This window comes from Cajanus cajan, chromosome 3 (genome assembly GCF_000230855.2).
Source record: "Cajanus cajan strain Asha chromosome 3, NIPB_CcT2T_4, whole genome shotgun sequence".
Classification (NCBI taxonomy): domain Eukaryota; kingdom Viridiplantae; phylum Streptophyta; class Magnoliopsida; order Fabales; family Fabaceae; genus Cajanus; species Cajanus cajan.
The window spans coordinates 69,019,145-69,036,498 of NC_138519.1; the positions used below are offsets into that span (position 1 = coordinate 69,019,145).

The following is a 17,354-nucleotide window of genomic DNA, read 5'->3' on the forward strand; positions in this document are numbered from 1 at the left end:
CATGCAATAAATGCATCTCATGACAGATATCAATGCATATCAATCATCTAATGCGTCGTCACGCATACACCTAGGAGATCTCCACAACAATAGAGCTGTATAAGTGACATTCCATCCTACCGAAACCTCCCCAACCGTTTTCACGCCCAATGCGCCAGCTCGGTCACAGCTAAACAGGATATATAATCCTCCCTCGGGTTTACTCGGATGATGTCACTTACACAATTGGAAGTCCAGATCCACCGTCAGGTATAGCACAGCTGGGTACGGGCTTACCACGACCTTGGCATGCATTAACCAAGTCAATTGTGGAGTTCGCCCACCGACTATCCGCAAGGATCCACGCACCTTCCCGAGTACTTGGTTAAGGGAATAACCCTCGACCTCATACCCCGCTCCAACACTAGCTAAGGACTTAGAGGAGACTCACCCAACCCAGTGGCCTATCTGAGCACCACTCTCCCAAATCCAGTGGCCTCCCAGAGCACCACTCTCATATATCAGTGGCCTATCCAAGCACCACTCTCAAGAGACTCTATGTGAGCTCTTCCAGTTCGAAAATATTTTTCCTCTCCTCAAGTCCTAGGCTAGACTCATGCCATAGGCATCACATGCAATCATGCATCATACATCATAATGGTCTGCCCACCATCATGATCAACAATCATACACATGTCATAAGACATCACATGCAATAATGCATCATACATCATAATGGTCTGCCCACCATCATGATCAACAATCATACTCATATGAACATATACGCATGTCATATCATATTCAAACATTCATACGTATCATCACAAAGCATACATATGAATCACACCTCACCATACATCATATATCATATATACATGATCTAAAACTTTAACTTTAAACATGCATAAGCATCAATTCATTCATAAACTTATTCACGCTCGGCGTAGCCTGAGCTCGCCCAGCCTAATCCCAGCCTGAGAGTCCCAAGACTCATCCACGCCTAGCACATTCAACCTGCGCCCGGCCTAAATTCCAATAACAGAGTTCACAAACTCTCATCCACACCAACAAATCCAGCCACATGCAAACACAAAATACAATGCATAGACTTCATACAACTTAAATAAACCTAGAATCAACATGCACCCATCTGATGCATCAAATTCACCAGAACCCCTATTTTTTTCCAAGACTTTGAACAATTAGCGAATTCTCCGATCCAGCCATGGATCCTCAACTTCCATGCATCAATTAAGTTTCTAAACTCACATGCAACTTAAATAACAAACATTCTAGCTTCCCTTACCTGAAGATTGGCTCAGATAGCCAAAGACTGAACAAAAGTAGAATTTTCCCTCGAGGCTCAACTCGGAACTTCAGTCTTCCCAAAACAAGCTTTCTGATCTGAATTTCAAGAAAAGTCAGAAGGAGTTAGTGATCTAGAGGAGAAAAGGAGTCAAACAGAGAAATTTGGGAGAGAAAGGAGCTCACTGACCCAGAGACCTTCTCTCTAAAACTTCTCTCTAAAAACTCCGAAACTCCTGAAGGCCCCCAACCCCCCTATTTATAGACTTTCGGATTGGCCCAGAACGGCCCGTACCGAGTTCGGAACGGCCCGTTCCGAACTCCCAAATCATGCACAAAATTAACGCCCAGAACGGCCAGTTCTGAAATCAGAACGGCCCGTTCCGGGACTCATCCGGAACGGCCCGTTCTCCCTCCAGAACGTCCCGTTCTCCCTCCAGAACGGCCCGTTCTCCCTCCAGAACGTCCCGTTCTCCCTCCAGAACGGCCCGTTCTCCCTCCAGAACGGCCCGTTCTCCTTCCCAGAACGGCTCGTTCTCAACCACAATATGTAGTTAAATTCAGTAGCTTGGAACGGCCCGTTCCAATTTGGGAACGGCCCGTTCTGGGCTACTGATTTTTTTTTTTTTTTTTTTTTTTTTTAACAATGTTACAAATATACTAAGCCTAAACAAATTAAAAGGTAAGATGATATGATAAGTTATCATCTTTCTTCTTTACATATATATTATCTCTTATATATACTATATTATATTATATAAAATAACAAAATATAGTAAATATAGTATTAAATATTGATTTATAAAACATAGCAATATATATTATATTATATTATATGTTATAATGTGTATATATATATATATATATATAATATTTTAGAAAAACAAAAATATATAATATATAATAAATATTGAATATTAATTTATAAAATATATGCTATATAATATTAATTTATACATTAATATAATATAATATTATATATTATAATGTATATATTAGATTTTATACATTAACATAATTTATATAATATTAATATACAAAATTTTTGTTATTCAAATATATTTTTTTGTCAAGCTTTATTGATTTATATCATATACAAAATACATAATATAATAACATTATATAATTTATTATCATTATATAAAATAAATAATAGATAAAATTAAAAAATTATTGTAATTTATTTGTCGCACCAAAGATAATAAAATCGCTCAGAAATGAGAAAGTTGTTCAGATACATGTGTTTAGTGCAAGGCCGTATCTAGGAATTTTGGGACCTTAGGCAAAAATTAAGACAGGGGCCTATGTTAATATAACCTAATAATTTTTATGTTATTTTTCTAAATTTTTGAGCTGCAAAATTATTTATTAAAGTTTTATAATCAAATAATTCTATCTCACTCTAAATAAATAATATAGTTAATTCATTCAATCTATCTTGTAGCATAGTTGATCTTAAATATGATTTAATCAATTTTAATTTTGAAACACTTTTTTCAACAGTCGCAACAGTTACATGTAATGTTAATAATATTCTATAAGCAATGTATGTGATACCCCCGTACAGATCTTTCTTTCCTTAACTCCTTCCTCTCTAAAGTCTGACCTTACATTATCTCACTCTCTCTTTTTCCTTTTGTTCTTCTCCCCCAAATTGTTGTCTCAAGGTGGTGGTGTGGAGCAGAATTGGGATTTTGCAAGCTGAGTAAGAGTTTCCCTTCTTCTTCTCCTTCGTCGTTCAAGCCGTTCTTCGCTTACCTCTCGTTATTCTTCCCGAAGCTCGATTCCTTGATTTGAGGTAAGGGAAGCTAGTTCTGTAGTGATTTTGGAATGAGAATCAGTTGTTGCATGTTTTTCAGTTGTTTAAGAGGGTTGATGGTTGCTGATCTCGTGAGAAAGGCTGAAAATTAGAAATTTTGAGTTCTTTGATGGTTTTGAAAAATCTTGGGCTTTTTGATGAATTTGTTGTTGCATGTTGAAAAAGGTGGTGTTTTTGAATTCTGGGATGATAATGTAGTAGATTGAACCGATTGCATGTGGGGTTCTCTGATTATTCTGCAGATTTTGAAAAGTCTTTCAAAAATGGTTGGCTGCTGCTGAGCTTCGCGCTGAGCGGGGTTCTTCGCGCCTGGGCGCGCGGCCACCAGGAGACCCCATTTGGCTAAGCTTGCTGAGCGCAATGATGAGTGAGTTGAGCGCGCTTGAGAATGTGGGTCTCTGGCTGGCCCGCGCTGGGCGTGACTTGGACCGCGTTGGGCGCGATACCAGTTGTGGCAGGTTTTGGTTCTCCTTTTGGGCGCTGAGCGCGCTCCTTGTCGCGTTGGGCGTGAGACTCCTTGGGAGTCTCTGCCTCGTGGGCGCTGGGCGCAATTTGAGTTGCGTTGGGCGCGAGACCAAGGGAGGTCTCTGCCTTCCCCGCGCTGAGCGCAAGGTTGTGCACGTTGGGCGCGTGAGACTCCTTGAGTCTCTGCCTGGCCGGCGCTGGGCGTAATGGCCATTGCGTCAAGCGCGAGTGAGCATTGGGTTCTTTGGTTGAGCCCCGCCGGGCGCGAGCACACCTGCGCTGGGTGCGCGGGCCCCCTGATACTCTCTGGTTGCACTGCGCTGGGCGCAACTACAAGTGCGCCGGGCGCATGAATGAAGTTGTATTATATGATGTGAAATGTTGTTATGCTGAGTTGATTTGAAATGGAGGAATCTAAAGTAGATAATAGTGTTGATGATGTTGAGATATATTAGTTGCATATTGTTGTAAGTTGATATGTGAGTTGTATCAGTTGTGCAATGTTGTAAGTTGATTTGTTAAGTTGAACAGTTGTGTTGCCCTGTGTGTTGCTTTTGAATGTTGTAGGCCGAAAGGCTGAGATGTTGTAGGCCGAAAGGCTGAGGTGTTGTAGGCCGAAAGGCTTAGGTGTTGTAAGCCGAAAGGCTGAGGTGTTGTAAGCCGAAAGGCTGAGGTGTTGTAGGAGATCTCCGAGGTGATATGCGTGATGACGCATTTTGGTGTGCATTGGTGAATCTGTGTGGAAATAACTGACTGGATGTTTATTGATGAATCGTTGATGGTCGTAATTGTTGTTATTGTTTAAAAATTTCCCATATGTTGTTTCTCTTTATACTAGCTTACCCTTTGTGTTTCCATGTGGTTGGACTGCTATGATCGTACTATGTACGGGAGCAGAGCAGGGATAGGTGGTGGATAGTGATGAGTTGGCAGCGGATAGATGGAGCTGGCTTCTAAGGATGTTTTGTTTGTGTTGATCACTAGGCATAGTGACTTTTGATGTAATCCTTGTATTGTATACCCTAACTCTAGTCGGACTTGGGACATATGTATATATTTATATTCTAGACACTATAATTATATACTCGTTCTAATCTGTCTAGTGTTTTCGGTGTGCTGTGATTTGTGAGAGTAGTGGCCTGCCGGGTCGTTACAATGTATGTATTTGAAAAAAAACATGATTTTTTTATATGGTTCAATATTTTTAATGGTGTGTTAATTTCATTTGATAGAATTTCTTTCAATAACTTTAATTCTAAAAACAAATCAAGACCATCAATATCAGAATGGTCCTCAAAACTCAAAATCTTTTCAAGATTGAAACAATATTTTTTCAATTCATCTTCCCCTAAAGTTTTAAATTTATTTGAATTAAATAAAAAACCAAACATGTTTTCATATTCTAAAAATTGTTCAAATCGACTCTCAATAGAAGAAATAGATTGATGTAATATATACAAAAAATAATCAATGCAAAAAGAATCTTCAGCAGAATGAACTATCTCATCACTATCAATGTCATCAAAATATTTTTTCCTATGAATATTATGTTTTTCATTGAACTTAGGCTCTATATCCAATGGCCATTTCTTTGGTGGATTTTAATGTAGATGCAAAACCATTTTCCCTATAATTTTTTAAATAAGTTATAAGGCCTCTTAAGTAATCTATAACAACATCTATATGCATATCTTTAGATTGCATAATCTTACTTACAGAATTAACCACAAAAAGTATATCATACCAAATATTCATTCCTAATAAAAATTCAAAATTCTTCATCTCATAAGTCTCTAAACACATGGCTTCACTCTTTATCTTAGGATCTTCACTAGTTTTCGATAATTGAACAAGTGCATCCCTTATATTGGGTGCTTGTGTGGAAGAAAATATGCATAAAATTTGGATGATGCCAAAGTATTGAAAATAAAAGGTCAAGCTAAAGCAAGTTGATGCAAGAACAAGATATCAAGTGTTACATAGATAAGTCTTGTCAACTTAGCTAAGAATGTAAAAGAATCTTTTAGAATTGCAAGTATGTTTGGCCTTAAGAATAAGTTTTCAAAAAAACCTCAAATTAATCTCTTTAAATTTAAGCAAGTTTTAAATCTTTTGAAAGTAAGTAAAATGTTTTTGAAAGACTTAACAAAAGCTTTAAAGAATAGTTCAAATCATTTCTTAAAAGAGATTTGTGAAAGAAATTTTTGATATGAAGTTTTCTACATAAAAGTTTTTGAAACAACGTAAAAATATGTTCTGGTAATCCATTACCAGACCTTGTAATCCATTACCAGAACAAGGAAACTTCAAAGTTCAAATTCTGAATACAAAATGTGTTCTGGTAATCAATTACCAAACCTTGTAATCGATTACCAGAAGATGAAACTTCAAACTTTGAATTTAAATGATACAGCGTTTCAAACATTTTGAACTTATAAACCGTTGTAATTGATTACCGAGTCTTGTAATCAATTACCAGAGTATCTTTTTCGAAAAATTATAAAGAGTTACAACTCTTCATGAAAAGACATAACCCAAGAAATAATTGTCTATAAATACCTATAATTTTTCAGAAGAAGGTTACGAACTCAAATGTGAAAATCAATTTACAAAAACTACTTGGCCAAAGTCATTTACAAAAATCTCTCAAGATCTTAGAAAGTGTATATCTACTCTTAAAAGAGAGTTATTCTGTAATTCTAAATTGATCATTAAATCTGTGAAGGAAAAAGGGCTTTTCTCCTTGTTAGTTTTTGAATCTCAACACAAGAAAAGGAAGTTCCAAGGTGTTGGAGGATTCAAATCTTGTAAGGTTTACAAGAATAGTGGAAATTTCAAGTGGGAGACTTGAGGACTGGATGTAGGCAAGATTGGCCGAACCAGTATAAATTGAGTTTGCAATTCTTCTTTCCCTACACTTTTTAATTACTTGTTATTAATTGTGATTGAATAGTTTGCATCATCATTCATTCTTTACATATAAATTTATCTAAGGAATTGAATTTGTAAGATAGTAATTCGGAAAAAATTTACAAGAGGAAAATTTGGAAAACTTAATTTACCCTCCTCTTAAGTTATACAAGGCTATTTGACTAACAGCTTGAAACTTTATGACTTTAACGCTTTCAAGTAATTTTAATAATAAAAAAATAAAAGATATAAAAAATATAAGATATGTGTCTTATAAAAGATATAAGATATATGTCTTATCTCAAATATTATTAATTTTTTAAAAATTAATTTATATCAATAATATTACTATATCAAAAGAATTTGGAGGCTTTATAAGTTTTGGGGCTCTAGACATTAGCCTTAATTACCTTATTGAATGTCCGGCCTTGGTTTAGCAATCTTATTATATTTTCTGCGACTCTTTACTTGCATGATTTTTATTCAAAGAAAATTATAAGGCTAATAAATTAAGTTTATTTCTTATGATGTAAGATGGTGCATTGTCTTCACGTTTATAATTGAGAATTTAGTGTACATAAAATTTAGTGTTTGAATTTTAGTGTTGTTATCATTATTACAATGAATAAAAAAAAATCTTATATTCAATATCTATTTTTGTTTTTATAAAATTAATTATCTGTTAAAAAAATATTTTTAAATAAATAAAATAAGTTCTATGGTCATATACTGTAAATGTAAAAAAATTTACATCATCATCATCAAATTAGAAATTATTGTCGGTGTGTCTTTTAAGATAATTGTTATAATATTATATATATATATATATAGTATCATTATAAATATAATATTTATTAATATAAATTTATTAGTATATATAATTATACTCAATTTTAGTTGATTTTGAATAAGATCTAATAACATATATTTTATATGTCACTATAGTTTATATTTATATTTTTTAATAATATACCAATATATATTATATCTATAGTGTACATGAAAGTAATTTTTAATAACAAATATTATGTTACTATAAGATATATATTATTATATAATAATTTCTTTGTAGTGATAATATCATATATATATATATATATATATATATATATATATATATATATATATAAAAGTACATTTACAAGCTTATAAATAAGTTAGATATCACATTCATATAGATTCAAATATGACATGTCACGTTCACATAGGTTTCATTCGGATATAATATTTTAACATGATAATAAATAAAATTAAAATCATATCAAGAAAAAAAAAACAATATTAATAATAACATATTTCTTGAAAATTAAGATATACAAATTATTCTCATTTTTATTGTAATAACTTGCCTAGTTGCTCCACAACAAACAACACCACGCAGAATAGAGCATACATATATAAAAATAGAATATATACACATATGTCTAACCTGGGGCTCAAAGTCAATATACAACAACCTTCAACTTAACTACACTAGGTAGTCAAAAACAACAAAACACAACCTCTCTATCTGCTAGCTACAGACTTGCCTCAATACACCAACCTATCCCTGCTTTGCTCCCATACACAGTATGATCATTGCAGTCCAAATCACATGGAAACAACAAGGGTAAGCTAGTGAAAAGAATCAGCACATATATATAATTACAGCAATTATAAACAGCTACAGCTTATCAGCACATCATTGAGTTCAGCAAGATCAGCATACAACACATCACATATACAGCTCACATCATTTAGCAAAAACAACATTAAATAAATAATGCGTCATCACGCATATCAGCTCGGAGATCTCCTACAATAGCTCAGCCTTACGGCCTACAACAGCTCAGTCTTACGACCTACAACAGTTTATATTCAACATTCAGCACAGCCAACATATATAGCAGCATTAACAACAAATAACATACGGCACAACTCAACTTTTACAACAATACAGCTTAAACATCATAATTCAGCATGAACATCTCACAGCACAACACAATCATCACTCAGTTCAACAACATTCATCGTTAACAGCTTAAATCAGCATATATCAACATATATCAGCATATTAAAAAAAGAACGCATTCGCGCCCGGCGCAAGAGTTCGCGCCGGCGTGGACCAACCAGAGAGCTTCAAGGCTCAATCGCGCCTGACACAATACTAATTGCGCCCAGCGCAATCGAAGGCAGAGACTCTTAGGAGTCTCACGCGCCCAACGTACCAAACCCGCGCTCGATGCAGGGAAGGCAAAGACCTCCCCAAGGTCTCATGCCCGACGCAATACCAATTGCGCCCAGCACCCCCTTGGCAGAGACTCCCAAGGAGTCTCCACGCCCAACGAGATACAGTCACGCCTAGCCATACCAAAACCCCCAAAAAGGTGAGTCTCTGTCTGATATCGTGCCCAGCACGGTCCAACCACGCCCCGCGTGAGTCATCCAGGGGCTTCCATTCTCAAGCTCGCTCGGCGCACACAACCTTGCGCCCGGCGGGCTTGACCAATAGAGCCCTCTGATGGTCACGCGCCCAGTGCCCTATCAAGCAACAACTCTCAAACTTCGAAAATTTTCACCAAGACCTGCAAAAACCAGCAATCCAAGCACATGCAATCCACCCAAAACACCACATTTTCATCAAACAGCTCAAAAATCACTTCTTTTTCAACATGCAACCATGAAACATCAAAAACCCCAAATTTTCACCAAAACCCTGAAAACCCAAAAACACATTTTTCATCAATCAAACCATCAATCTTCTAAAAGCAACCAACACATGAGTTTCTAAACTCAATTCCAAACAACCAGCAATAATCTAGCTTCCCTTATCTCGGGGGAAGAAATCTGAGTTCCCGGGAAGGAGAAAGTGATGAAGAAGGAGAAGAAAAGGAAATCCGCGCCTCAGCTAGCTTCCAACACTACTACTCAGCACCTTGAGAGAGCAAGGAATAGAAGAAAAATTAGAAGAGAGAATGGGGAAAAAGAGAGTATGAGAGTGAAGGTTATGAAAGTGAGGGAGAGAAAGGAGAAGCAGAAAAGAAATGGGGTCTCACATCTATTTTTCAATTATAATTAAATTTAATATAATAATTATATGATTAAAATATCTAAAAAGATATATTAATAATTACAATTAATATAGACTAAATAAAAATAATTAAGGTAATTTTGATCAATATCATATAAATCATATTATAAAAGAATCTATCAACATTAATCATAATAATTTTTGTCATAATTAATATATTATCTAAATCAATTTTAAAAGTTTATTTTCGTAATCAATTTAAAATGTTATTACAATTTTTTTTTAAAAGTTTTTTCTTCATCATTTATTTAAAAACAAATCCTAATACATATCGTGAACTTGGACTCTTAGAAAATAAACAGTAATTATAGAAAAATAGTGAAATTATAAGTTTTGAATATATAAATCATATTTAAAATTTATATAAATAGATATTTTAAATATATAAATTATATTTTAGATTTATAATAAATAATTTACATTATAATATATTATTATTTTTATTTATTAATAATTTATTTTAAAATTTTAAAATTTAATTCATAAATAATTATAATAAATAAAAATTAAATTAGATTAAAAAAATTTGTTAAAAAAAATTCCTAAAAATATACTCTAGTAAAAATTCATATTTATTATACAAGAGTTGATATTAGCCTATGCATTATGCATACTTATTATAAAATGTTAGTTTAGTGTCATATTCGACTACTTCATGTTTAGGGCTACAACATTCATTAAAAAAAAATAGTTTTTCTTTCATATCAAATTTTGTTTAATATTCATTCTCTCTCTGCTCTCTTCTTTTTTCGTTTGTCAATGGCTGTTTAGGAATATATATTTTTGTAGTCTATCTGTATATCTAATTAAATTGTTATATTTTCATTTTTTTTAGGATTTGCACAAAAAAAAATCTTCAACAAACTTCTTTAAATAAATTTTCAGGACAGAAGCATTTGAAATTGTGGAAATAAAGTCAGCATGTATATGTGATGATGATGGAAAACAAACATTAACTACAGAGAATCCAACAGGTGTGGAAGTCAAAAAAAGAAAAAAAAATTATCGAAATCAATTCTTCATATTTTTATTTCAAATTATAATAATTCTCTTTAATTATATGTAATTTAATTCTCATTAGAGATTTTGTTTTTAAATTGTAATTAATTCTCAACAGAATTGTAATATAAACAATTAATTTCAAGATTATATCTTATTATAATAGTGATATTTTTTTGCTATAAAAATAAATTTGATATCAAAATCGTAAATTAAGGAGACTCATGTATACTTGGATGTTTTTATTTAATCTAAACTTAAAAATTATTGACTAATTTATATTATTATAAAATTTGATATGTTTAATTGATAAGATAATTTTTATCATTTGAATAGTTTAATCAATATTATGAAATTTACGGAATTTTATGTAGATTTAATTTGATTAGCGTCACATTCTAGAGTTATATATATATATATATATATATATATATATATATATATATATATATATATAGGGAAAAGATACAATATTATTTTATTTACATAATGTTTCATTATTATTATGAATATGTTTTTGTCTTATATCATCTTTTTATTTTTTAAATTGTATTTTTTTCACTAATTTTTATTGTATTAAATGACAAGAAAATCAAATTCAATTCATATATATGTTTTCATTTTTTATGAATTTTTTTTTAGTTACTAAGGAGTATTTTCTACAATCTTCCACGAGAGAGTTTAGATTTTTTTTTTCTTCCGTCGATACACAAGACAGGATTTAAACTCCTGACCTTACTTAAGCGTGAATTAACCTTTACCGCTGAATCACACGCTTGAGATTAGAGAGATTAGATATTAAACTAATTATCACAATAATAATAATAATAAATCATCATAAAAAGAGAAATGGGAGAAAAGAACAAAAATAAAAAAATAATAATAATTAATATATATATATATATATATATATATATATATATATATATATAATACTCCATATCATATAATAAGAGATGTGAAAATAAATAATAAGTGTTAATTAATGAATAATAAAATATAGAGATGTCTATATATTATCATTTTAAAAATAATATTACATTTATACAAAGGTAAATATTTTTAGTCAAATTACTATTCTTTATTATATTTTTTAATTATTTTATTAAATATTAATTTTATAAAGTAAATAATAAACACACGTTTTCTTGAATTTTTATTAGCTTAATTAATTTTAAATTTAATATATTACTTAACTGTACATTACATGAATAACCCACTTTAATACCATACATGATATTTTGTAATTATAAGACTGTATAAAATTATTTTACATAAAAAATGTATATCTGTTTTCAATAAAATAAAAAATAATTCATAATTGTGATCTCATTTATCATTTATTTATTTAATTTGGGGTAACTCGTTGTAAATTTGCAATTGGTTAATTTTACAGAAATAAAGTTCCCTTTTTTACCATTGTTCTAAATCTGGGTTTCCTTTCTATGAACAAAACAAAGCATGGCTCTTTTGTTGGATTGACGCCACCCCATTTGATTTTTCTCTCTCCTTTCTCTCTTCTCCCTCTCCAAAGACCTCACAGAGCAAACAACAGAAAATGGGGGCGTACAGAGCCGACGACGATTACGATTACTTGTTCAAGGTGGTGCTGATCGGCGACTCCGGTGTCGGCAAATCCAACCTTCTTTCTCGCTTCACGCGAAACGAGTTCAGCCTCGAATCCAAGTCCACCATTGGTGTTGAGTTCGCCACCAGAAGCATTCGCGTTGATGACAAGGTTGTCAAGGCTCAGATTTGGGACACTGCTGGTCAAGAAAGGTACCATAAAATCCCAAACCTTTTATTCTCTCTCACTTTTTTCAATTATTGTTATTATTATTCTCTTTGTATATATGTGATTTGATTTTTGCGTTTTGGGAAGGAGGAATATTTGAGGAGGTAGTAAAATTGGAAGCTTTATCATGTTTGAGGGTACTTTTTTGTGTTCTTATGTTATTATTTGGTTGGGCCTAAGCTTTTGTTTTATGATGAAACCGTTAAATCGTGGCATTTATGGCTTTGAGCTTCTTAATATAATGAGCTAAATTGTTTTGTTTGTTAGTTGTTGCTATTGATGAGGTTTAAGTTTTAGTTTGTTGCGCGAAAACTTTGGTGGTGGTGTTTTCGATCTCCTTGCTTCTTTAAAATGAGGTTGGAGTTTTTGGTTACTTTGTGGGGAACTTTTTTACTAAACAATGAAAGACTTGTGAAGATAATGTATCATCTGGCATACCAATGTCCGAAGTTTGTAATGATAAGATGGTGAGCAAGAAAGTTGATACGATATGTTGGATGTTTCTTACTAATGAAACTTGAATTTGGAGGAAAGTGTTTCAACTCTGTATAGCAGGTTGGAAGACTTTTCATGCCATTAGAACCTATTAAGATCTCGAATAATCTGGGTATATGGCAAAGTACCCCTTGTTATGACTTGAGGCATGTTTGGATGCACATGTGGGATCCACAGCCAAACTAGCTTCATATCTATCGATGGAGAAGCTACTCTTTGTTGCTTCTGTTGGATGTGGAGAGAAAGTGTTGATCCACGTTTTACATTTGGTTCCAAACATGCACTTGGGCAATTACGATTTTTCTTCATTTGCTATGTAAGAAAAATGGAGACTGGGGCTCTATTCGATCGAGCTTGCCTCCAGTACCTTCCTAGTGGCTTGGACAGGATCAAGTCATTCGTAGCTCCTTTGATTAAACTTTGGGGTTTAAGTTAGGATCAATCTATTTTCAATTTTAATATAACCAGTTTTCTATATCCTGTGCATCCAGAGATCATGCTTAATTTCCAAAAATATGCATTTGAATTTTTTCTTCAAAACGGCAAAAAGAACACCTTTTCCCTAGTGTTCTTTATGCAACAAAGTTGAAACTCATGACTTCCTTTGTAACTTCATTTTCTATCTTAGCTATCAGCTATTTGAGGAACTTGACCTTGTTTAGGCTTAAAGGAAAAATTATATATATATATAAGAAATATAATTATAGGTTGAATGCATGACAAGTGTGGGAAAGAAATTTAAAATGGGTGACACATCATTGCCATGATGTTTCTTCGCTAACTCTTTAAGATTGATATGTATGTCAACATGCTTATGTTATGGTTAGAGTTGCTGGTAATTAGGTAGGGGTTTTATATTAACTGCTGAATGATGAAAGATATTAAGACAACTGAGCTAGTATTATTATGATTAGAATGCCTGAAATTTTTCGTAATATAATGCTGAAAAAGTCAATACAGTAATGTTGTTAAAATCTAGTTAGCCTAATAGTTACAGAGTATATTTGGATACAAGTTATGTTTTTAAGAGTTTTCTACTGAAAATAAAGAGTTATTTGTAGTAAAGAAATTCTCAGAAACACTTTTAAATTTATAGTCACCGCAAAACTGGCCAGTGGGCATATCCTCAAATTGATTCCCTTCTAATGAAACAGAATTCAGTGGAAACTTTAGGTGAGATGAGACTAATATTATTTCCTGTATTTGGTTTGACATTCTGTACCACCAGAGTTTATTTTTATCGCTAGTTTAACTACACTGATTAATTTATGTATTGCTTGTGTCAATATGATTTTTCACCTTTAATTTATTTTTAATGCTAGCTTTAACTATAGTGTTAGCACTGGTGGGGAGAGTAGATTGCACAATTGCTAACCTTTGTGAAAAGGGGGAGAGGGAGACTAAAATGGTCATGAAAAGAAATTAAGTGAAGTCCCATGGTGAATAATATCCCCGATAATTTAGCCTCTCGCTGAATTCAATGGTGTTATGCAATTCAAGTAACCGAGATCTCATCGAGTGCAATAAGACTTTTGTTATTGTTGTAATGATAGCTTTATGTATTCAAAGATCCAATGCCTTTGTCAATGCTTCTTTATTTGCAAAATGATAATTTCAACGTCTCATTTCTAGTCTGCTTGAATACAACTCAGTTGAAGATCATGACACTTTGAGCCATTGCTGTTTTCTTTTCTAACCAATTGCTGTCTTTCTATGGGGACTAATCATATCTGCCAAGTTTTGAAGACAAGATATATAAGAAAAGATAAACATAAAGCTTGAGGAAGGACGCACACAGAGTTATTGATAAAATAAAAGTGAAAAAACTAGAGCTAATCTTTCTTTTTGGTGAATAAGTTGATCGTTCAGTATCCTTTAGCCTCCTAATTGCGCTGGATTGCTGGTCTTTTAATTAAATGCCATAACATTGTGTGTATCATTTAGTGAAACTGTGTTTATATGCAAGCAAGCTAGTTAATCTTGTTGATTCAGAAATCATAACAAGAATTTTGTAGTAACCATCACCTAATTTTAGACTCCATGTGAATAATGATCTGCTGTGCTGTATTTTATTAAATTAACTTTTCATGTGAGATATCTATTTTAGTTGTTTTTTTTTCATTACTGAAGGTACCGAGCAATTACAAGTGCATATTATCGAGGAGCTGTTGGTGCTTTACTCGTGTATGATGTTACCCGCCATGTTACATTTGAAAATGTGGAGAGATGGCTAAAAGAGCTGAGAGATCACACTGATGCCAACATTGTGGTGATGCTTGTAGGGAACAAAGCTGACCTGCGTCATTTGCGAGCAGTATCCACCGAAGATGCTACAAGTTTCGCTGAGCGAGAGAACACATTTTTCATGGAAACATCCGCCCTCGAGTCCTTGAACGTTGAAAACGCCTTCACAGAAGTGCTGACCCAGATCTATCATGTTGTAAGCAAGAAGGCTCTTGAGATTGGGGATGATCCAGCAGCTTTACCAAAAGGGCAGACAATTAATGTTGGGTCTCGTGATGATGTATCAGCTGTGAAGAAAACTGGATGTTGTTCTGCTTGAGTGTGTAGTAAAAGTCAGTCTCTGTATTTTTACTTTAAAATTTATTCCCTGTTTATACCATGTAGAAATTGGCTTCACAGCATCATGATTATTTAGGGAGCATCAAACTTTTAAGTTTCTGCTTTGGTCTGTAGAGAATTCTGTTCAAAATTAGCCAAATGTTTAGGAAACACGCACATTGATTTTTGCATAATTCCTATTTTTGTGCCCTTTAAGATATTTATTTATCTAATTTCCTAGGTATCAGTTTGGTTCTTTTCTAATCTTCATCATGCTTTTATTTGTTCTTATCTATGCCTGCATTTGAAAAGCAGATGTTCAATCTGGGTCTTCCTTTGCTTAGCTTTTCTCTTCATAATGTAGAGAACATTGAAAACTTGACTATATTTTATCTTCCCTTTTGAAGCATATTAGCTTAGCTCCTCAGTATCGTTATCATCATTGATTTAAATTATAAATTAGGAAAAGGTTGGATTTCGTTCTGAGGTCGTATCAAGAAAGCAATATTTAAAAAAAAAATAAAAAAATAAAAGGAACAGCAAGCAAATAGTCTTCGTTTGACAGAATACAAGGATGAACAGTATCCGATCAGCTTTTTTTTCCCCTACTTATTAGTTTTGTGCTTGTTAGCATTTTCCAATATAAATAAGTCAGCTGTGCAAACGTCTAGGATTAGAAGAAAGAGAGTGCATGAGTTATAGATCATCGCCACTTTATTAAAAGCAATGAAAAATACTATAAATCAAACTATGTGAAGAAACGTTCAACACAAAGATAAATGGATAAATGAAAAATACTATAGCCACCGTCAATACCTTCATAAAAGATAGATTAGAAAGTGTGGATCTTTTCCAGCACTTGAAATTTTCTGTAAAAGAGAAATACACACAAATATGTGAAATAGTTAAAAATAATAATAATTAACATTAATCCTTACTTTGTGTATCTTTTTCTTACCGTAAATTTTTAAAACAAGATGAGATACACACCCTAATTAGGCTGCAAAAATTGTATTAGGAAAATGATCGTCTTGTTTTACTTGCCAGACAAATAACAATTTTACTTCTCCCCAAACCATGATTCCCGTAAAAGCTTGTTCCTTTTACCTTTTACTTAAACCAAGGTAAAAAAAAATAATAATAAATAAATAATAATAATAATAATAACATTCCATTCAAAAAAAACTAAGCATGTTATTAATCAATTATTAATTGACGAAAGCTAGGAAGGACCACCTTGATAGGGTCTACTGTGAACCAAAAATTTCAATCATTAGATTGATCTCATCGTGATAGATTAAATTTACATAAACCACCCCAGATTATTTCTTCCTACAACTTCTGAAACGCAATTGGACCAACTCACACCCTTTGTCTTCTTCACCATGCACAGATCTCAGATCCTATACAATATAAGGGTGAAAATGCTCCTCTTACGGTTTATCTTGCCTCAAGGTGAAAATGCTCCTCTTCATGCACAAACCTCACTCTTTCTATTATTTCAGTTAATTTACTTTTAATACTTTTTCTTACTTCATTAAATAGTAATCTCTTATCTCTACACTTAAAGTAGAAAAGTGTGGATTAAATCTTTAAAATGTTACAGTTTTTAATATGAATTTCTTATTATAAATAGGAAGAAAGAGACACTATGTACCTCTCTGTTTAAAAAAAATAAAAAATTACTTTGAAGTTGAAAAGTTTGAAAACTGAAAATCAAGTTGAAATAGGAAAAGAAGAATAATTAAATGAAGATAATGAGAGAAACAATGATTTAGAGGGAGATTTGGGTAAATTAGTTCAAAATTTGTGTAAACTAAAAAAAAAATACCTCCTTTACGAGTAATATAGATATAGGTTTTAAAATTATAAAAAAATATTTTAACTTATATAATTAAATCATATTTAAAAACTACTATTTTAGTTTATGCAATGTACATATTAAATGTTTATTA

At 32.5% G+C, this 17,354-nt stretch overlaps 1 protein-coding gene across 1 annotated transcript; it reads left to right on the forward strand.

Annotated features, from left to right (window-relative positions):
• Window positions 1–11,976: 11,976 nt before the first annotated feature.
• On the forward strand, window positions 11,977–15,615 carry LOC109792670 (ras-related protein RABA1f). The gene is made up of 2 exons (XM_020352096.3): window positions 11,977–12,326; window positions 14,968–15,615. Exons 1-2 carry the CDS (start codon window positions 12,106–12,108, stop codon window positions 15,398–15,400), a joined length of 654 nt encoding a protein of 217 aa, XP_020207685.1. The 5' UTR covers window positions 11,977–12,105; the 3' UTR covers window positions 15,401–15,615.
• The last annotated feature ends 1,739 nt before the right edge of the window (window positions 15,616–17,354 follow it).